This window comes from Hydra vulgaris, chromosome 09 (genome assembly GCF_038396675.1).
Source record: "Hydra vulgaris chromosome 09, alternate assembly HydraT2T_AEP".
Lineage (NCBI taxonomy): Eukaryota > Metazoa > Cnidaria > Hydrozoa > Anthoathecata > Hydridae > Hydra > Hydra vulgaris.
The window spans coordinates 47,300,264-47,324,035 of NC_088928.1; the positions used below are offsets into that span (position 1 = coordinate 47,300,264).

Genomic DNA, 23,772 nt, shown 5'->3' on the forward strand with positions numbered 1-23,772 from the left:
GGGATTAAAAAATGAAACAAAAATAAATTATTTTAGAAATTTACATCGTCAAAATATAAATTAAAAACATATAAAAACTAACAAAAGGTACATCAAAATCAGATTTACAAATATATATTTATATATATATATAAATAAAATATATAAAAATATGGATTAAACCGAGTAATTACATCTCAAACCATTCAAGTCGTATAAAAAAAATGTAGAAACGTTTACAATGTTAAAAAAGATTTAAAAAATTGTACAAAATATTTCAATAAACACAACGTTTAATAATTCACAAATCACCGAGTGCAGAATACCTCAACACCTTATAAAAAAAACACATTTAAAAATAGTTTACTATTTTATCTACTTTTGTCAAATTTGTAATAATAATCTGTTCCCGAGTCAATATGTTTTAATAAAGCCTGAACAAAATTTTTATAATTTTGAGCATCTACTTGTGAATCAGAGGAAGAATATAAATCATCATTCTTTTTGTTGAAGTTTTTTTCCAATTTTGCAATAAACTTATTCAAATAATTGATCAAAGCAGCTCTTCTATTTAAAGTGCTTGAATTTTTGCCGACTGAAGTAGAATCTTCTCTAACGACATCTTTATGATTTTCATAATCATTGAGGTTACTTGATTTTTTATTAAAGATTTTCAAAATCTCATCATCCTCTTCATTGGCTAAATTTTTAAAGTTACGTTTGTTCTGTAGCGAAACAGTATGACCATTATATACAACCCTATCTTCAGGTTTCAGGATTTCATTTAATAATGAGACAAGCTCCTTTTTTTTCTCTTCTCTTGCCATTCTCGCATGATTTGTTTCATATTCAGTAGCTTTACGAATTTCTTCGTACAAATCAGCCATTTTTTTGTTGTTGAAATCATCTTTTTGATCATATCCATCTTTACGGCCCAACATAATCACTTTTTGTTGATCGTTTTCTACATAACTAGGGAAATAAGTTTTATAGAAAATCTCTTTAAACTTCTCAAAGGTCATTCCGTCATCTTCATTCTGTTTTGAAATCCCCACATGTGATTCAGAGCCCTAAAAAGTACAATAATAGTAATAATAACAATAATAATAATAATAATAATAATAATAATAATAATAATAAAAAGAGTTAATTAACTTTTACATAACTTTTTACATAACTATTACAATTTTTATTTGAACTTCATTTTTATTATTTTTAATACCTGATCAACTTTTTTACCCAATTCATTATTACTGTGCTGATTATGTGAAGGCAAGTGTTTGATAACTTCGTTAAGCGCATTAGTTAAATCAGGATGTGTTGGTTGTTTTTCTTTTGAAATGCTTTCTGTATTTTTGACAGGTTCGTCAATCTAAATCAAAAATTTATATATATATATACATATACCATTTAGAAACATTTTTGCATTTGAATACTTATAACTGCGTAAAACAGAATTTTTTGAAAATAGAATTCTATATATAATTTTAACTTTTTTTATTTTAATCTCATAACAATACTACTTTTTTTTTTAAAACAAACTTTTCTCCAAACTCACATAAATCAGATTTTATTCAATTTGTATAATTCAAGTGCTTTTTATGAGTGTTGCTATATCTAGTCAAACAGACATACATTACTATCTGATCGATTACTATCGAATTAAAATGAAGTAAACAAATATTAAATCAAAAAAAAGTCTTCAAAATCTAAAATTAAAAATTCTACATTGTCTTACTTGACATTTCAAAAATGACAGGTGTTTCCTAAGCTCAGTTAGATTTATTATGCAGCAATATTAACAATCTATTGAAAAAGAAGCTGGGAGTGAAAGAAAATCATTCACTCCATAAAGGCAAATCAATGTTAGTTGCGGAGAGATCTTGGAAGAAAATTTAAACGCAGCCAAGCTTTGATAAGAAAAGTACTTGAATATGAAGAATATCATAAAAAGATAACTCAAAAAAAGTGATCCATTGATGGAGAAACTAAAGCTGTCATCCAGCTTTATAAGCTTTTAAACAAAGAAAACTTGTGTAATTGATGACAATAAAATCTTTTACAAAAAAGAACATTCACAATTGCTAGACCAACGCAATATTTTTATCAGTTGAAAGGTAGATATGTCGCCAAAAAATTCAAGTATATCCAATCTGAAAAAATTCCTTAGTTCCATATATGACAAGCAATCTGTTCCTGTGGTTTGAAAAGTAGGCCTTGTTATAAAGCATTACGCTGTTAGTGTGTTACTCGGCTAAATCTTTGGAATGAAAATAACTTGAATATTATGGTAATATTTTTTTTTGAGAAATCTCTGGCCAATCTAATTTAGTTTGTTTCAGAGATATGGCCTTTTTTATTATATCGAAATTTCAAAAAACAAAAGATCACTCTAAAAATGATATCAAAGCTGCCGCTGCAAGTATAATAAAGAGCAAAATCAGAGAAATGATTATTAATAAATCTATATGCCCGTCACTAGATGATATGGATATTAAATATGGACAAGAATGGTTACAGTTACAGTTTTTCTAGGCCATTTAATTTCTTCAAAGCTTCAACAAACTAGTTTAGGACAATGCATTGCTCAAGCTTTGATCAGGATCTATGATAGCACCAATTCCATTTGGGATCGATGTAGACATTGACAAATCTTTTGGAACTAGATGGCTTGTAGATCACTTTTCTAGATTTGGATTTTCAATATCCTCTGATGAGGTGAAATTTTTTAAGTTATCTATTGCAGTTCAAAAAATTAAATGTTGCGCAAGAACAAGACCCAAAGTTCCTACATTGAGTGGCTGACAATGTAGATCACAGCATTTGCATATTGACTGGAAAAGGAACAATTTAGAGAATGGGCTTAATATCAATATGTTCTTCTTCTCAATGCAATTATTGAAGCATACCACGGTTGAAGCACAAGTTGACTTCAAATTTATCTGATATATCCTTAAAGATTATACTTTATCACAGATCAAGTTATCAGGGTTTATTAAAGATAAGTTTTAAGCCAATAAAAGAGATTTTATCTGAAATATTTCAGGCGCCCGAAATGAATCTTGATCTAATATGGTAAGTGACCTGGTTTTTTACTTTGAAAAATGGTTGCCTTTTTCCTATACCAACAGACAAAGATGTAGTACCATCCAATATACTTAAGTGATTCACTGTAAAAACTTTATCAAGAAATATGTGCATAATTAATATTTGTTCTTGCAGTAAAAACAGATTAAAATGCAGCAGATGTCATGGTCAAGACTGCAACAATAAAATCGTAATTTTTTTGGCTCTTTAAGATACCAATGTCTTTTAGGACTTAGAAATCAGAGAAGATTCAAGTGATGAAATTGAAAACGAGAGAAACTTATTTGAAGATTTGTTTTGAATAAAAATTTGCTACTAATAATTAATGCTAAAGATATATGAGATATACTTTTTGGACATTGCATTTTTAAGAAACTTGTATTTGAGTCAATAAATTATTTTAAAATAATATATTTCTTTTCACATTTAAGATTTTTATCCTTTTTATATATAAGCTATATATTTATGTATCAGCTTTATATAAGCTATGTATTTATGTATCAGCTTTATATAAGCTATATATTTATGTATCAGCTTTATATAAGCTATTTATTTATGTATCAGCTTTATGTAAGCTATATATTTATGTATCAGTTTTTTTTCTTCTACTTATTCGTGAAGTTGTGTTGTGCAAAACTTCACGAATTTGTGCTGTGTAAAGTTGTGCTGTGCAAAACTTCACGAATTTGTGCTGCGTGAAGTTGTGTTGTGCAAAACTTCACGAATTTGTGCTGTGTAAAGTTGTGCTGTGCAAAACTTCACGAATTTGTGCTGCGTGAAGTTGTGTTGTGCAAAACTTCACGAATTTGTGCTTTGTTAAGTTGTGCACAGCAAAACTTCACAAATAAGTAGAAGAAAAAATGTAATTACTACACAAAAAAACTATTACACAACACTTTACCAAGGAGGAGTATTGTTGTTGTTGTAGTTACAGCTTTCTTTCAACTATTTATCTCGGGCCTGAACAAACAAGGCCACTGTGCAGACAAAAAAATTTAATAGTTAAACATGTCCTGTAAACAAATCAACTGTTAGTAATGCTTTTAAAGTTTTCAACAATACATCAATTGCAAATTTGTCAATTCAACACAAATAAAAAGATATTTGCTCAGTTAACACAAATCCATACATTTTAATGCAAAAAGTTCAAAGCTCTCACATTTAAAATAAGTAACAAAAAAAAAATTTTCTGATTATTATTATGCCACTCCTATTTTTATTTTGTAATTGCAAACTATCACAAATAATTTTGTAATTCTAAACTATCACAAATTATTGATCACAAAAAAAAAATCAGTAAATGATCTAAAAAGTTTTGTTCAAGTAATTTTTGACTTTTTGAAAACAAATTTGTTAGTTCTGAACGTAAAACTTAAATAAACTTTTTTTCACTCGCTTGATCAACAGCAAAAGCAACAAATCAAGTAATTTCATTATAACTGATAATTGCAAATTAACTGAAGTTCTTTAATATACTATGCCTTGTTGATATACATGTTATTTAACTAAACTAATTAAAATAAAATTAAAAAACTAATGATTACGAAGTCAAATTTTAGCTGTGCCTAACTGAGTAAATGACAAATATTATTAGACATGTAATAAAAACTATGTTACCTCTTTTAAATCTTCTTTATTTTGCTCAAGTTGTTGAATATTTTTAAATTGTAAACTATCCAGGTCAGGAACTGGTTTTTTGTCAAGAGCTGCAACTAATCTGGAAATAGCTTCTTGAAGATCTTGAAAAGTGACTATAGATGTTGCAGTTGTAGCTATGTTGTTTGAAACATCTAAATTACTATTTAAATGATTAGCCTTTGGATTGTTTAATATTAAATGGTCAACATTTGATTGTGCATCAGTATTTTTACTAGCCACAATGCTAGTGTTTAGTTGTGTAGAAGTGTTAATTTCAGGAACATTTTCTTCTGGTCTAATACCTTATAATTAATAAGTGTAAATATAAATAATAAGGATATAGATATATAAAAAAGAAAAAAAGTTTTATTTTTGAAAAAAAGCATTCCAAAAATGAAGGTAATATTTGAATTCAACTAAGGCAATATTTGAAGTTAACAAATTGTGAAAAAATTGCTGCAAAGAAAAAAAAAAAAAAGGCTACAAAAGCAAAATATATAAAAGCTAGAAAATTTTATTAGAAAATATTCAAAAATGTTGGGCAATCATAAAATTGCGCCAAATATAGTAAAAACTAAAACAAAGGGCATTCATTAAGTACGTACGCAGTAAAACCACTGATTTAGGAACCTCTTATACGCATCTGTATACTTTCAACAACCCCCCATTCTTCCTCTGCGTACATATCCATTACTTATTACAAAATCACCCACATCTTACCCCCCAAAAAATCAGGTTTTAGGAGAGATAGCAAACAAGAGATAGTCGAACTCTGTATGTCTTTATACAAACCTAATGGCTGTCTTTAACACAAACCCCTGAACCCTTGTCAACACACACCCCTGAATCCTTGTATGCATTTGTTTGTTTTTGTATGGCACACGGAACAGAAAAATTCAAATTTTAGTTAATATTTAAAGCTTTATTAAAATAACATCTATTTATAAGTAAAGGTTTTAAAAAAGTTACAGGATATCATGTACCACTGAGTCACAACAATTGTTAAAATGCAGTTCACACATGGTCACACACAGAAGTCTTGCATAGAAGTTGCTTATATAGTTCATGTAACTATTTTTATGAAAATAAATTGTTTGTGAGTGTTTTAAACAAAAGACTATTCCCAATAACTTATAAATAATATATTTTCAATGAGAAATAGTCATCAAATATTTCTAGGTAGAGTATAGTGTTTTGAAAATCATTATATATTTTCAAACTATTGTAACATTAACACAAAAATATAAAATAATAGATGATATTTTTGTCATAATTGCTTTTTAAGATAATCATGATAGTATGTATATTTTATCAAATCCCAGCTTTTAAGTATAAAATCAAAGAAAAAGAAATAATCATATATATATATATATATATATATATATATATATATATATATATATATATATATATATATATATATATATATATATATATTTATTTTTATATATATATATTTATCATTGAATTGAAATATATATTTATATATATATTTATTTATATATATATATATATATATATATATTTATATATATATATATATATATATATATATATATATATGAATACATACATACATATATATATAAGTGAATATAGAAGACCGGATAAAGTTTAAAAACAGAAAAAAAAAATTGTTTTAATTGATAGATTGTCTTCCCAACCCATACACATTTAAAACCATGTTATAGTATGATAAAACGTGTTATGGAGTTAAGTATGTATTTTCATAACTATTTTGCTTTTTTTTCCATATATTTTTATATTATATAGATGACATCTAAACTAATTGATTACTACTAACTGCATAAAGCGTGTGAAAATAATTTTATTCTATTTTTATAATTAACCGCTAATGAGTAATAAATTACAGCATTATAGAATCAGGGAACCATTGACCTGGGTAACTATACATTAGAAGTCTGAACATGTGAACTTTTATTTTGCAACAAATTTTTCTACATTTTTAGATTACTCATCGCCTATCAGACCGTACCGTTAAACTTTGTAAGGAGGTCATTTTTAAAAAATGAGGCAGTTTAGAATACCAAATATTCTTCTTAATACATGAAACAAAATTCTTGTATAACTTCGCAACTAGACCCAAAAGTTCAGTTACTTTATAGAACACATACAGTCATAAAAACCTCAGGGAAACTAAAGACAAAGTTTGCATAATAATATGGCATGAACTCTTAATGGGTTAATACAATAAAAACAGTTATTGTTTCTGTTATTGTTTTTATTACAATTAAAAGTCTGAACTCTATTTTTGGTAATCTTTATGTAACAAATTTATTAAAATTTTTTTAGTTTTGAAATTGCTTTTTAACAATAGTTTTTTCTTTACCATTAAATTTTTAGATTGATCTATAAATGAACGTCAATTAGAAATGATTAACTAATTGAGTAGAAGGTGAAGATTTTGTTAAAGCAAAAATCTTAAGAAAAAAAAATTGTTGATAGTTTTTTTTTTCTCTAACCATTAAGAAATTCACCCATACACAATTGCCTCCTCATTAAAAAAGACAAAACAACTAAATTGTGAGAAAGCAAACATAAGACAATAATGTTGCGTTATAAATGTTTAAAGAAATAAATAGTATAAGTTGAAATAAGAATAAGTTTTTAAAAATAAGAATTTTCTTTTTTTTTTTAAATATCTATTGAAATTTTATTGTAACTTTATAACAATAATGTTAGTTTAGTTTAATTTAAAGATATTTTATAAAGATAACAACAGATTATAAAGATAACAGATTATAAAGATTAACAATGTAAATATGTTTATTGAGTAAAGTTATAATTACTCACATTACGCTTTTCCATTATGCAACAAAATCTCATAACAAGGCCTGCATATATAAAAATGTGTGCGTATATATATATATATATATATATATATATATATATATATATATATATATATATATGTAAAGAGTTTCTTTTTATAACATACGGAATGTGTTATTTTTGAAAAAACAGAAAATTTGTGGTTCATTTTAGTATATAAGGACCCGACAGACATCTGATTATTTCCAAAGCAAAGGTATAACCCTATATTTTTCTATGTCTAAAAATCGTTTTTTTTTTGAAACAAGGTATGGAGTTTTTAGTTTATTTTTAAAGTGCAGTATTTATTGTGATCAATCTGTGGTAAATGTAAATTACTTCTGCGCAAGCACAAACTTTGTTAAGTCGCGTTAATAAAATGGTGGATTGCAATGGACAAGATGAAAGCTAGACTAGACAAGACGAAAAAAGAGGAGGAAAAAAAACCGCATTTCTTCATGCTAGTTGAGGCAAGATTTCTTATCATCATACTAAATCATCATATTAAAGGCTTTTGCAAAAAACATTTGTTTAACTGAGCTGATTATGGAATGATGAAGGAAAAACAAGTTAAAATAATTTTAAAAGACATCTTATGTTAATATTTTAATTTTTTTTTTTTTATTTCTATTGATGTAGATTATTCAATAATAAAAATTATTTTTCATTTATTTTATTTGCTAAACCAACAATTCCATTTTTTGTAAAGAAAAAAATGAGGCTAATGCAGTGTTTCATTTTCAAAACTTTGTTTCAATAAAAAATTCAACAACTTTAACATTTTAACTTACTTGTCTATTATTCCCAAATTATGACAAATAAAAAATGTTTGATAGTACTATCGGGTGCTTAATACATGGGAGGGGGCGCCAGAACAAAACAACTATGTACATTCTCCATCAAAGAAAAGCACGAAAGCTTTACAGCCAATGATATACAATGATATACAATCTAATGAGATGACCACTTGTTTAGATATGAGAAGCCTACTATTCTAACTCAATATTTAAATGGCATTAACTTTTTCACCTGGCTAGAATGTGAAAACAGCAAAGATTTTAATATATTTTTTGCATTACATCATTTTTTAATTACAAATCTTTTTGATGTATGTTCCAATGCATCAATTCTTCATCAATTTTCAGATGCCTAACATGGACAAATCAAGAACAAAACATGGTGTTGATGCTTCTTTCATTGAAAAAGCAATATTTTAAAAATCTGGTCATTACTGTTACCTTCCCTGAACTAGGGCATTCCTACTTTCCAGCAGATAGAGTGTTTGGTCGTGTTTAGCAGGATATTAAACCAGATCTAATATGATCAGATCTTAGAACCTGCTGCCTACAGGGATATTCTTAGCCAACATGGCAAAGTTTTTGTTTATGGCCAGGATTGGTCAGCTTAAGACTTTAAAGCAGAAATAAAAAAGTATGTGAAAATAATAAAAATATTTAAAAAAAGGAAGGTCAAAAAATTGATCATCAATTTTGACCATCAGGAAGTAGCTCCATGTAGCTAATAGCTACATGATATTATGAGAAACACAAACATTATGAGAAACTTCTGAAACATTCTATAGTAGATACTGAACTGTCTAATGAAGATGATAGTTAACTTTTTGTTTGAAGAACTATTTTTGTCTTTTAACATTCAATAAAAAGGAAAGTATATGTTGTATGCATTATAATTAAAATTTTATATTCAAACTTCAAAATTAAATATAAAATAGTATTAAGGCTTATTTTCTCCTATTCAATTCTCCAAAATAAATTCAAATTCAATATTGTGAACTGTAAAATAAAATAGCTTACAATACTTTACTAGAACATTATTTACATTATCATTAAAATATAATTACTAAAACATTAAATGCACAGAACATTATTTTTATTTACATTATCATTCAAATATAATTACTAAAACATTAAATGAACAGAGTTATACATTATGTTAAAAAAAAATTAATGATAATAAAATATTTATCATTATAAAATGGATATACCGTTTTTTTTTCTAATAAGCTGTAATTGGATATACAGTATTTTGGAAGTAAATGCGAATTTATTAACAAAATAAATATTTTTATGAATTTACCTATATTTAAATTATTAACATTATTATATGTTATACTTTATGTATATATACATTAAACAAAAATAATTTTTTTAAATATATGAATCACCATTGTGTGGCGAAAATAGTCAATTATCTAAATACTACAAAAATGTATATAACGCATTTTGAAAATACACATTTCATATATATATATATATATATATATATATATATATATATATATATATATATATATATATATATATATATATATATATATATATATATATATATACATACATATATATATATACATATATATATATATATATATATATATATATATATATATATATATATATATATATATATATATATATATATATATATATATATATATATATATATATATATATATATATATATATATATATATATATATACAGTGGTGGCCAAAAATTAAAGACCACTCTTTTTTTTTCAAAATATATTTTTAACCTTCGTATAATTTTATTTTGGAAAAAGGTATCAAAAAAGAAAAACATTTTTAGAAAGAAATTTTATTGTATTTTATATTTATTATAAAAGAATTTATAATTTTTTTACAAAGTAATGTTAAAAAATTAAAAAACTGACTAGTAAAAAATATAAATGGGAAAAAAAATTGGACAAAATTTTAAGACCAGTTTCGAAAATATTTCAAAAAGCAATAAAAAAAATAATTTAGAAACGTGTTGTTCCTTCATTTGTTTTCAAGCACTCTTGTACTCGTTCTGGCATTGAATTTATTAAAGTTTTGATTACTTCATCAGGCACATTTTTCAAATGATGAGAGATAGAAGATTTCAAATCTTCCAAATTGTAAAGTTGTTCTTTACCAAGCTTGTGATCAAGCCACGACCATAAATTCTCTATTGGATTCAAGTCTGGACTATTGGCAGGCCATGGAAGCACTTGAATTTTATTAGAATATTAAAACGCCAACTCCACAGGCACTCATACAGGCCCAAATGCCTATTGAACCACTGCCTTGTTTTGTTCGTTTTAAAATGCATGATTCATCGAACAGTTCGCTTGGAAGTCTACGCAACATTACGCGACCTTTTCTGTTGTCTACTTCAACGTTCATTTCATCACTAAAGACCACACGGCTCCACTGATCAGTTAACCAATTTTTATGTAGTTTGCACCACTCTTTCCTAGCAAATTTTTGTTTTTTATTTAAGCGTGGTTTTTTTGCAGCAGCACGCCATAAATAATTTAAATTGTGGAGGACCCTTCGCACAGTTCTAGGGCTTGCTTTCAGACCATTTGACAGTGTCCATTTCGTAGACAAGTTTGTAGATGATGCTAGTCTGTATTCTTTCATTAATCTCACTAACGAGCGAACATCACGGTTATTTGAAATTTTATTGCGTCCAGTCCTATGACGATCATTAATTGACCAGGTCTCTTTGTATCGTTGAATTATGTTAATAATGCAAGAGTGAGACCTTCTGAGCTTTTCTACTATTAGTCTGATGCTATAGCCTTCTTCTTTAAATAAAAGAGCCGCATATCTGTCTTTTTCTTCGATCTTTGCACGCATTTTTGCAATATTTTTATATCCTTATTGCAACTCAAAAAATAAATGTTTATTTGATATCGAAACTCAGGTTTCGACATTTTATTTTATAGCCAACATAACAATTAAGACAGTTAAAAAAAATAATGGATTATTATTTTTAATAAGTGCAAATTAAAGATTTGATAGTGGTCGTTAAATTTTGTCCAATTTATTTAAAGAAGATTTATAAGTACTTATCAGTTTTTTAATAAGTTAAACGCTATTTAATTAGAATTAGATTAAAAAAACTATATCACTTTAATCCGTATGTTTTAATTAACAAGATATTAAAAAAAAATTTAATATGTCAATTAGAATCTTCTTAATTTTAATTTAAAGATTAGGAAACCAACTAAAAAATGAGTGGTCTTTAATTTTTGGCCACCGCTGTATATATGTATATATGTATACATATGTTGCGAAAATAGTCAATTATCTAAATACCACAAAAATGTATATACCGCATTTTGAAAATACACATTTCATATATATATTTATATATATATATATATATATATATATTTATATATATATATATATATATATATATATATATATATATATATATATATATATATATATATATATATATATATATATATATAGATCTATAGTTTGTTGTCTTTGGGAAGAGCGGAAGGAAAAAAGTGATTCTTACGCCAACACATAAATCACTTTTAATTACTTTTGACTTTCGTCCAACATTTGCATGTTGGACGAAAGTGCTGCTACATCTACTATCTTTTAGCCTGACCCGCAAGGGAGTGCTGCTACATCGACTGAGGGTTTGGTTGGGGCAGGCAGTCTATTAATTAATAAAAAAAAATAATTCCGGTCTTGCCTTTTAATTTTTACTTTTTGTCAACAAAATATGGGAAAAACTTTCGGACAACATCTAAGGGTTCTATATATATATATATATATATATATATATATATATATATATATATATATATATATATATATATATATATATATATATATATATATATATATAGAAACACACACATTTAATACTTATTATTATAGCAATAACTTTTGCATATTGTAGATAAAATGGTTACCTGATATATTGTTAGACTTTAAAACGTCAAGTATTGATTTAAGCAATACTTTGGTTTGATCTGTATTATCATTTGATAAGGAATCAGACCTCGCATCCTTCTGCTCAATAGTATTTTCAATAATCTAAAAAAAATTTACTTGTAAAAATATTTAGATTAAAAACATTTACTAGCTACATTGTATTTATATACAAGCTACATTAGAAACTTTTATTATAAGAAACTAAAAGGTCACAAAAAACAAAAACAAAAAAAAACAAAAAAATTTGATTATAATTTCTTTCAATGAAATAGTTCACAAATTAAATAATTAAAAAATAAATATGAAATAACCTGGGCATTTGTGGTGGACTGTTTATCTAAGTATCAAAAAGAAAATAAATAAAATTTAAAAAATGTAAAAAGCAAAAGCAAGTATTACTATACACATAAAGAAAAACCTTTTTTTTCATTTTTTGTTGCATCATCACTATTGATGTAATTCCTAAAAAGATCGTTCATATTTTTTTTTATTTCAGCAAGTAAATCCTCCTTAGACATTTCGCTATCTGAAGAATGGTCATCATTTCTTGAATCTGCTGACCCATGTGATTTATAAGATTTTTCTAGAATAGGTTCAAGACCAGCAAAAAAGTCAGGCTAAAATTTTAAATAAACTACTTTTTAAAAAAATTTTTTGTTGAAATAAAATTTATATAAAATATTAAAATAAGTTATTAATTAAAAAATAAAACAGAAAATCAGGCTGAGCCAATGGTGGTGGATTAGCATCAATAGTGTCAAACAGGGTCAAAGTAAGGAAAAAATTATTACAAAATGGAATAGTTTAAAACCTTTTATGATATTCTTGAATCCAAAAAATTTATATTTAATAATTATTAACAACAATAGTTATTATTATATTAAATGTTTGTTTTTTTTTGTATTTTTTTTTTTGTATTTTTCAGTTTATTTTGAAAAGTTAGATATTTATTTTAAAAAATTCAGTGGTATATTAACATAATCAATTATATTTAAAGCAATAAACCTTCAAAAATTAAACTCTTTAAAATAACTTAAATCAAGTTATAAAAATTAAATTTTAGATTTTGAATTATTATAGATCAAAATGTTTAGGAACATTTTAACTTTATAGAAAAATGGCCTCTGGGTTCCACTTTTTATAAGGATACCAAGTTCAAAAACAATATCTTTTATGATTTTTTAAGTACTTTTTTCCTTACAGAGTTTCTGAACATTTTAGGAGCTCTTGCATTTAAAAGGTTGGATAAAAACAATGTTTCACTCTAAACCCTGGAATTAAGAACCCCGGAACTTCTCTAATATTCGTATTATTACTTTACTTATTTAACATTTATTTTATCATATACTTTTCTTGACAAAAATTTGTTTTAAAAATTCAAAAAAAGTTAAATCAATTTTTAATATTACAAAGAGGAAAAAAGAAAATTTATGATTTAGAAATTAAAAGCTTAACTATACAGATTGATTATATGATTAATAGTTAACAATTTAGCTTTGTCAACATTAAAATTGATTAGAAGACAAAATCAGTTGTGATTGTTGTAATTTTTATTTTTGTAACCAATTGGCAGAGCTAAATATCTATTACAAAACTTCTTGAAAATCTCTGATTTTAGTTTGAAATTATTATTAAAATTTAAGAGAAATTTCTCAACAACAAAAAAAGCAGAAAAGAAAAAAGAAATCTCTTGAAGAAACCTATAAAACACCAAACTTTTTGCAGCCCTCAAAGATTGTTTTATTTACCAACAAATAAACTATTAAGAAGCCTTATTCACAAATAGCTAGTAGTAAATAAAAAACCTTTTGGCAGTAAATAAAAAAGTAGCTTAAAAGTACTTTTTTTCACTTGTGCAATAGAAAAAAAATTAGGAAGATTTAAGAGTAAGAAGTTTTCAAACTTGAACTTCAACTGCTTCAAAAAAAAAAAATTACCATTACTTTATAAGATTAGCAGGTAAGCTATCTGATGAATTGAATTGATTAGTTAAAGTATATAAGAAAATAGTTCATTATTTAACCAAATTTTCAAAAAATTAGCACAAAAAAATCAGTGGCAGATGTTACCCCATAGATACATTTTGGCCTGACACAATAAATTAAAAACACTAATAATAATATAGCAGTATGGTAAATGATTTTCATATGTAATAACTCATGTATTAATATATTAACTGTATATTATAAAAACAAAACACAAATATATTTTAAGTTTTAACTTGGAGTGGAGTGAGATTTTATATGGGTGAAACTTTTAAACAAATATATTTACAAATAACATTGGCAATATTCTGTTTTATTTTTTATTTCAAATAAATGAACTTTTGTTTTTATTGGCACCAAATTAAGAATATATTTAAAAAAATACCTGATTTATTGGAACCAGATTGACATCTAAAAAATTACATAAAAATGTAAATACTATTGGTAAATAAATAAACAGGCTTACAGAGGAGTGACTGTGATTATTGAACTAAAACATAAAAATTTAAAATTAGAGCCTTAATTTTTAATAAAAATAAAGAGAAATGCTAAGTATAAAATCCACCAAAATCATCAAATTGCAATTTTTTTTTTGTAAGGTCTAAATAATCATAATTTGAATGTACCTTTATTTGAATGTACCTCTATTTAAATGTACCTCTATTTGAAATACAATTGAATAAACAAAACAAAAACAAAAACTTGAAAATAGTTGAAATAAAATAAACTCTGAAACATTATTACATACAGCTCTTGAGTGAAAATAAAAACAAAAATTATGAAAAAATTAACCAAATTATTTTTTAATTAAAACACTAATAGATAAATAGTATGGTATACAAATAATCCAATACACTAAAAACAATTATTTAGCAAATTCTAAATGCCTAATTATAAAAAATACTCATCCATGTTTATTAAATCAAGTGCTACTAAAAATGTTGAATAGCTGTATATAAAAATAATTTAAAAAAAAAAGGTAGAAAGAATAAGATTATAAATATATATTTTTTGATATTCATACCTGATACAATTACAAGTATAGCAAATGCAAGAATGTAAGTCATATTTTTAGAAATTTTTTCCAAATATCTAGTATTAAAAACACACACACAAAATAAATTTAAAATCAAAACTAACAAATATATATCAAATTAAAATCATTAAAAAATATAATCAGCCAGAAAACACTCTATAGCAGAATTTCAGTAGACCTATACAACTATTTTGAGCCAACCACTGTAGTTTTGCCTATTGGTTACATAGTGGACCATTATTGGCAGTTGCCAAAAGTGACTAGCCAATGACTAGCCACTATTATCATGTCAAAAAGTTATCGGCTTGTCATTTATAGAGGCTGCTACTATTGACCCATTAAGTAGCCAATGAGCAAAACTCCAATGATCCGCTAAAAAATACCTATATAGGTCCACTGCAAATCCATTGAAATGGATTTGCAGTGGACCTATATAGGTATTTTTATAATCAATGTTTTCTGGGCAACTATAGCTTAAATCATTTACAAATACAAATTAAATAATTTAATTTATATTAGCATATAGAAATTTTAATTATTACTTGTGTTCAAAATTTGATTTAAACATAAATTACATGGAACACATAATATATAAACTAATTTAAAAATTTTATAACTTCGGTTATAAGTTTTTAAAATATATATATATATATATATATATATATATATATATATATATATATATATATATATATATATATATATATATATATATATATATATATATATATATATATATATATATATATATATATATATATATATATATATGTATATATATATTGAGTATCATATAAATTTAAATCAAAGTTAAGTAAAAAAATATACATCTTAAAAGTGTCATGTAAAATTTGTATTTAATTATATTTACTTATACAATATTTTATATATAAAGTTTTTCAAGAAACAAAAAACTTAAATAAAGTTTAAAGTAAAGAAATAACTTAAAGTAAAAAAATTCTTAAATTATTGAAAAAACTACATTGTTTTCAAAACACGTCATTAAGCAACACAATAGATGAACATCAGATCGATACTAATCTTTAAAAACCAAATGATCAAAGTAAAAAGTCAACTTTGGTTTCAAGGAAATATTTTTACGTCCGGATTTTTATATGACGAGCGCAAAGTGTTTATATATATGGTATTATCTAGTTTTTATAAATGTATATAACACGTAATTAATTACTTAAATAAATACTTCTGTCTAAAAATTGTACTTTTAGCAAATTATGATTATGAAAAATTTCTTAATACCTTGATTCTTTGGTTAATCTTCTAAAAAAAAAACAACATGCAGTTATATGTAGATTACTACGCAAAGATATATATATTTTTTAAAGATTTATAGGTTTGTTAAGAATCTAAACCTTTGAATGACATTTTTCAATAAATAAGTGATGAGGAGGCGAAATGTTTCCTGACAAATTAAATGGCGGAAAAGCACGTAGACAATACGTAAATTTATAACAAATATTAAAATAAATATTATGTGTAATAAAACGTATATTTGTATATTTGTATTTATTTTAAATGTCATCGAAAAAAATTATATATGCGACTTCGGAAAGTGTAAACACTAAAAAATAAAAACGTCTAAATATTTATTTTAACTTATATGTTGAGTTTGAAAAAGATTGCGTCTGAACTTTTTTTGTTTGTTTGTTTGCTTGTTTTAAACATATTTTGATATAGTTATATATTTATTTTCAATATTTCGTTGACCTATTGCGGTCAGCATCATCAGGTGTAATTTAAAAAAAAAACGTTACAAAATTTTGAAGCAATTTTGTTACGTTTTTTTCTACTATCGGAACGCGTTACGATTTTATTTTTTTATTAGTAAAATGTTAATTTAAGTTTCTATTTTTGAAAAAAATTTAATAAAATTTTGAATGAAATGTTTCAAAATTATTTAAAATAAGTTATAGACGTTTAATTTTTTTAATTTTAACTAAAATAAACTACTTTTTAACAAGCTTTGAAAATTTAAACAGAATAAGCATTGTTCTTTCGCTTCTTCGATTTTTTGTTAACGTTATGATCGAACGTTTTGTTAACGTTATGAGGGTGAACTTTTCACCCTCCCCAAAATAGTAATGGGAGTATAAACTTTACATGATCATAAATTTTTAACGTTAAAAGATTTTTAAATATATAATAGATTATTTAAAAAGATTATTATAAATATTATATATATAGATTATTATAAAAGGTTTTATATATATATATATATATATATATATATATATATATATATATATATATATATATATATATATATATATATATATATATATATATATATATATATATATATATATATATATATATACATATACATATATATATATATATATATATATATATATATAAGAACGTTTAAAAATTTTGTAGTTTAAATAATTTTGTTTTGTGAGAAAGTTCATACAAAACAAAATTATTTAAACTACAAAGCTTGTAAAATCATGCATGTGGTGCAATACATTATTTAAGTAGAATTTTTTGAAATATTTGGATATATACCAAAAAATGCCGTTCTTCTATAATTTCTTTCTATAGGTATTATAACATATCTGGGTTATTTTATAAAAATCAAAATCAATATCAAAAATTCTTTTATAAATTTCTTATTTAAAAAGTAATTTATTAATATTATTCGGATTTGAAAAAATGTCATAATACTTTTTATGTATACCTATATATATATTTATTTATTATATAGAGTATATGTTTTATACTATACTGCTATATATTTTTACGACAAAAATGTATTTGTATATAGTTTACATGAAAAGAAATGTAAATTTTTAACCACACACACAAAAAAAAAGTAAATGAAACGTCAGTAATTTATGAAGAAAAAAGAAAATAATAATAAGAAACTATCCATTGCCAAAATGTGGTTGCCCGACTCGAATTTCAATACACCGTTACTTAAAAGAGATACCTCTACAATAAAAAAACCGTATCGCGTTCCAACAGAACAAAAAGGTGCCAGAACAATGTTCCGGTGCGTTTTGCCCACAATAAATTCCACCAATGGGTTTGTAATTGCACTACAAAGCAAGCCCGGGTTATAGGATGTTTATTTTTTATTTACAACAGTTGCAGGAATACCAGATAAACCTTTGTAAATAACCATCTCACTTTCATTAAATCTATCTTTTAATTCATTAATTAAATGATCTAGAAGAGGAGATGTGATGGAATATTTGAAATAATTTGATACTGGGTCAGAGGGATAACTATCTCTACAAATTTGTCTGCCAAAGAGCCTTGGTTTAACTTCTGAAATATCAAGAGTCTTAGCTAGATCAAGAGCAATTAGGTACCATTCGTTACGATAGACATTAGTATTTTTTTAAATCTAAAATTTGAGTTTTTTAACAATTTATTTCATTACACTGTTGTGATATATCAAAAGCTTTAGTTTGGAGAACAACAGTGATGGCATTGTCCATTATATGTTTTGTTAAAACCAAACTTACAGTAAAAGAAAAATTTGTCATAAGATTTAATAAACATGACCTTCATTGTACCTTCATTGTATGACATTTCTTCCATTGAATGAAAAACAGATATGTAGTTATAAAATAAAACATCCAGGCCTCTAAGTTTCTGAACGCATCTAGTTTGACATGTATCAATTCATTTTGCTTGACCAGGAAAAATGAAGTTGTTGTGACAGCTGGCACGTTTAGATGATAGGTTAAAAAAATATAATACATCTTTGATTTGATGAAGAACATTTCTAACACTCTAAACATTGCATGATTTACTAACAACTAAATTGAGTTTATGGCATACACAGTGAACAAAAATTTCCTTTGAATTGATAAATTTAATTCTAGATGAAATACCTTTAAATTTACCAGACATTGCCCCAGCACCATCATATCCTAGACCTCTACATTTTTGGATACCAAAAGTAAGATCATCAATTGCAGAAATTATGTTTTGCGCAAGACTAAGACCAGTTGAACCAGATTTACATTTAATAAACCGTAGAAAGTCTTCACAAATAACATTATTACAGTCAATTTATCTTATAACTAGAGATAGCTGTTCAACATTAGAACAATTAGAGGCTCCGTCACACAAGAAAAATAATCTGACTTTTAAATTTTCTTAATTAGAACTTCTTCGATTGTTTTTGGAAAGCATTTAATAAGTTCGTTTTGTACGGTTTTAGATATATAGGTTGCATTTTTTGGAGCAGAACGAATATGGTGCTCTTACTGTCATCACGATGACCTCGAAAAGCAATATCGTTGCGGCCAAGGAAAATAATTGTCTTTATAATTGGAATTAATTTATTTCGATTACTTATAATGAGTTTTTTTCTAAGATTATCAATGTCAACTTCAACCAGAACTTTTTTTGAATTAGATCTTGATTGCAGCATGTTAAGACAATGCATTGACATTTGAAAAAGTCGACAATTTTTATTGTGATCCTTTTAAGCACAAGTTGCATTACCCCATATTGTAAAAGGTTTTCGAATAAAGTTGATTATTGAGGCATTGTTTGGAATACTGCTAACCAACAGTGTACATGGATAGCAGTATGCTCCATTTTCAATCTGTGAGTAAGCTAACCAGGAATATTCAAGTAGCCATTTATGTAAAAATGATTGTTTCTTTTTTTCACCAAAAACAGGAAAAACAAAAGACAAGTTAGGAATAAATATTTTAATAACTAGATCTAATAACATTGAATCATCTTTTCTAGCAGATAGATGTCTACCGCGCTCACAGTAAGTAGAAACATCATAAAAAGGAAGACTTGAGGACTGATCTTATGTACAAAGAATACAATCAAGTAAGATTGGATTAGGAGTAATATCAATATTTACACCTATAATTTTAGTTTCATTATCTAAGCAAAACTTTATGTGAGAATGAACTAATGATTTTTTTTTGAAAATAGATTTTTAGGAGGTTGACAGGATAAATTTAGAACCTTAATGATAACAGAAGAATGCGATAGAACACTTGGCAAAACCGAACACGATCCTCTTTTTAAATCACTTTTGACAAATTTCTTTGAGCATTAAACTTCTCTTTCCACAATAGGGACAAAACGATTTGTTGTCCACATATCTTTATCCTTGGAAATAGAGCGACAATCTGTGCTACACCATAAAATACTCAGAATTTCTTTATTTGTTTTATGATCACTACGTGATCATAAAACAAATAAAGAATTTCTGAGTATTTTATGGTGTTATGACTTTTAGACTTTACAAAAAAAAAAATCGTGCTTCATAAATCAATAACTTTTGTTAAAAAACATTGAAAACATGTTCAACTCCTCTAGGTTGTAAAAAAAGGTCATCTTTCAATTAAAATTACGAATCGTCATTTATTTAATCTTGTTACTGCTACTACTAATACGTGTGGCTTTGCTGAAAATCATTTAAAACTTGTATAGTGTTTAGAACTTTAGAACATTTTGGAAAATTCCAGAATATTTTAGACAACTTTAGAACATTCTGGAACAATTTAGAACATTCTGGGACAATTTAGAATATTCTAGAACAATTTAGACTGTCTATATATAGTTGCTTATCTAATATTATAGTTATTACAAAAGCAACACATGGCGACGTACAAGCCTAGCAATAGTAGCATTCAGAAGAACAAGGATGTCTGGACCAATAATCTGGTAAAATTTGAAGACTCTCATAAAAGAAGAAGAATGGTCCCTTTGGAAGAATATTCACTGGAAGAAAAGTGCAGAATGCCTCTCCAAAAGCAAATTATCGGACGCTACCATTTCCTTGGACCAAAAATCAAAGGTAGAAAGGAGCGAGTAGCGGAAATCTCCAAAGAAGTCTCCAAATTGTGGAAGAATAAACTGAATTTTCCTCGTATCTGATCAAGTTATACAAGCAAAGCTTGATAAAATACTGAAATGTTTTGATGAATGTGTCAAGCGGGGAAGCAACGAGCTCCTTAATGAAATTTTTGATATTACTTAAGTGGATGGAACATGGTTATCTTCCGAGGACAAGCAATTGTCCATCTCCAAGTAGAAAGCAAAGGAACAGTGGAATACTCAACAGGTAAGTGGCCAGTAAAGAAACAATCCATGCCTCTAAAAGACAAAAGCTTTCTAATAGGTCATCCAACTCAACATCTTTCCTAGCCCGGTTTTATTGATTCTGACTTAGGCTGACAACAGTGAATATTAAAACGATCAAGAAGATGATGAGATTACTCATGCACCAAGCAAAAAACATCATAAAAGCAAAATTGCAGTCAACTTGATAACATACCCAAAAGTATCAACAAAAAAATTTGCTAACATATGCAAGCAATTGGATCATGAAGGCATTGACATCCCAACTCCATGTCAATCGGCTATTTACAAGTTAACAATCAAAGAGGCATTGAAGCTGAAAAAAGAAATGATTAAAAAGTTGCGTATGGAAAGTTTTTCCTTACACTTTGATGGCAAGCACATCAACTGAATTAATGATCAAGTGGTCGTCCTTAAAAATGAAAGAAGAGGAATCAAATTGGATGTCATGGACTTGGTAGATGACAGGGGAAAAATTCCTCGGTGAATTTCACCTATGGAATTCAATACAGATGATTGTTGCTGATATCACCAGCGTTAACACTGGAAAAAAGAATACTGTTGTAATATTGCAACGAATGTTCACAGAGAAACGCATTAACAAACCTCAGTTTATCAGTTGTCAACACCGTGTATTAGATAGAACCCTCCGTTTGGTGATGGATGAAGAACTTGGAAGTAAAACACAATTGCCGAAAATTGAGTATTCATTTGTATCTCAACTGTTGAAGGAGTAAGAACAACTGAAAACACAGTTTAATAATGGAATAGAAGTAATTCTCGAAACATCAGGCTGGAGAGATGATACGAAATTTTTATTTCATCTCACTCGAGTGCTCCAATTTTTTTGATGAAGAGGGACATTTTCCATTGATCAGGTTTATAGCAACAAATCCATAATTGCAAACAAAAATAAAATTTCTATTAAAAATTACTTTAATTTTTAATGAACTTCAATTTATTCGAATACTTAAGGCTTTATTCGAATAATTAAGGCGTTTTTAGAATAATTAAGGATTCATTTTTACATATAAACGGAACCAAGAGAACCTTCTTGATCAAACGTTCCTGCAACTTTTTTTTGTTGTCTATCGGAAATTCGGGTCAAATGAATCCTGAAACAATAGGGATTTTTTTGGCCTTAATTACGGCAACCAAAATATATTGGATTTAGCATTTTTTATATTATAAAACGGAACCTTTTACAATTTCTCAGAATATTATGGGTGAATCCTGGGCAAAACAGGATACCCCTAGATCCGTCCCTGAATAAAAACTTTTTTCGTTTTATTACACGTTACATTTATTTTAATCTTTGTTATAAAATTACGTAATATCTGCGCGCTTTTCCGCTATTTAATTTGTCAGGAAATGTTAGCCAATTTTTGCAACCCATTTTCATTTGTCATAAACGTCGACAAACTTTAAATTGCAGTTTGCAAAATTGTCTGAAAGTCTTATATCTGAAGCATGAAAATAATTTGCACTACTGATTAGCGTATGAAAGATAATGATGATTTAGACTTAAGTAAAGTTTTTTTGCAAGCAATAATCAAGAGAAGAGCGAGGTATGTATCAAACGTCTATTGCAAACAATATTTTTGAATATCATTTCTTCATGAAAAATATTATTCTATTTGAACACCAAGTAACGAATACTAGAAAAGTATATTTTTTCCGTTTTAATATTATATGGTTAAACTCTTGAATTTTTAGAGCCATTGATACAATAATAACAAATACACCGATTACCTGTTCATCTTTACCGAAATAAAACATTTTGTTTGCAAGTTCAATAATAGCATGGTCAGTCGAGCAACGTTTTTGAAAACCTAACTAAATTTTATACAAAATTAAAAACGATTTTAAAATTATAAGTCAGACGGAAACTTTGTGTAAATGTTATAAAACAAATTATGAATATGAACTAACCAATTACGCATCTTCACCCATCACGTAATTTGTTGTTGTTGTTGTTGTTGTTGATATTTGTTAAAAAATTACAAAAAAGAAATCACAATAATTAAAAAATTTACATTACTAATAAGCAATAAATAAGACAGTATAAGTAAATACGAAAATTCAGCTATAAATTAAATTTTTGCTAACAATCTTCCAGCGCAGTAGTTAAAAAAATTAAAATAAGACAAAAGAGAGATAATCATAAATTTTATGATTATCTCTCTTTTGTCTTATTTTAATTTTTTTAATTACTGCGCTGGAAGATTGTTAGCAAAAATTTAATTTATAGCTGAATTTTCGTATTTAACTTTTATATATAACTTTTATGATAAAAGTTATCAATCATATAAAATAGCATTATGTTTTAATAATATTAGTATGTTTTATTAAAAATAAAATGGTTGTTTATAATATAA

At 26.0% G+C, this 23,772-nt stretch overlaps 1 protein-coding gene across 3 annotated transcripts; it reads right to left on the minus strand.

Annotated features, from left to right (window-relative positions):
- Window positions 1-215: 215 nt before the first annotated feature.
- Window positions 216-23,489, minus strand: LOC100203497 (uncharacterized). 3 transcript variants are annotated; one of them, XM_065805906.1, is made up of 10 exons: window positions 23,327-23,489; window positions 23,147-23,230; window positions 15,296-15,363; window positions 14,657-14,682; window positions 12,705-12,903; window positions 12,598-12,623; window positions 12,265-12,388; window positions 4,684-5,006; window positions 1,202-1,351; window positions 216-1,049 (listed from the first exon to the last, which is right to left on the minus strand). In XM_065805906.1, the coding sequence occupies exons 2-10, from the start codon at window positions 23,197-23,199 to the stop codon at window positions 351-353; spliced, it is 1,668 nt and encodes a 555-aa protein (XP_065661978.1). In that variant the 5' UTR covers window positions 23,200-23,230; window positions 23,327-23,489; the 3' UTR covers window positions 216-350. The 3 variants fall into 3 exon arrangements, with proteins under 3 accessions (XP_065661978.1, XP_065661979.1, XP_065661980.1); XM_065805907.1 differs by lacking the exons at window positions 23,147-23,230; window positions 23,327-23,489 and adding an exon at window positions 16,565-16,856; XM_065805908.1 differs by lacking the exons at window positions 23,147-23,230; window positions 23,327-23,489 and adding an exon at window positions 15,486-15,568.
- Window positions 23,490-23,772: the final 283 nt, after the last annotated feature.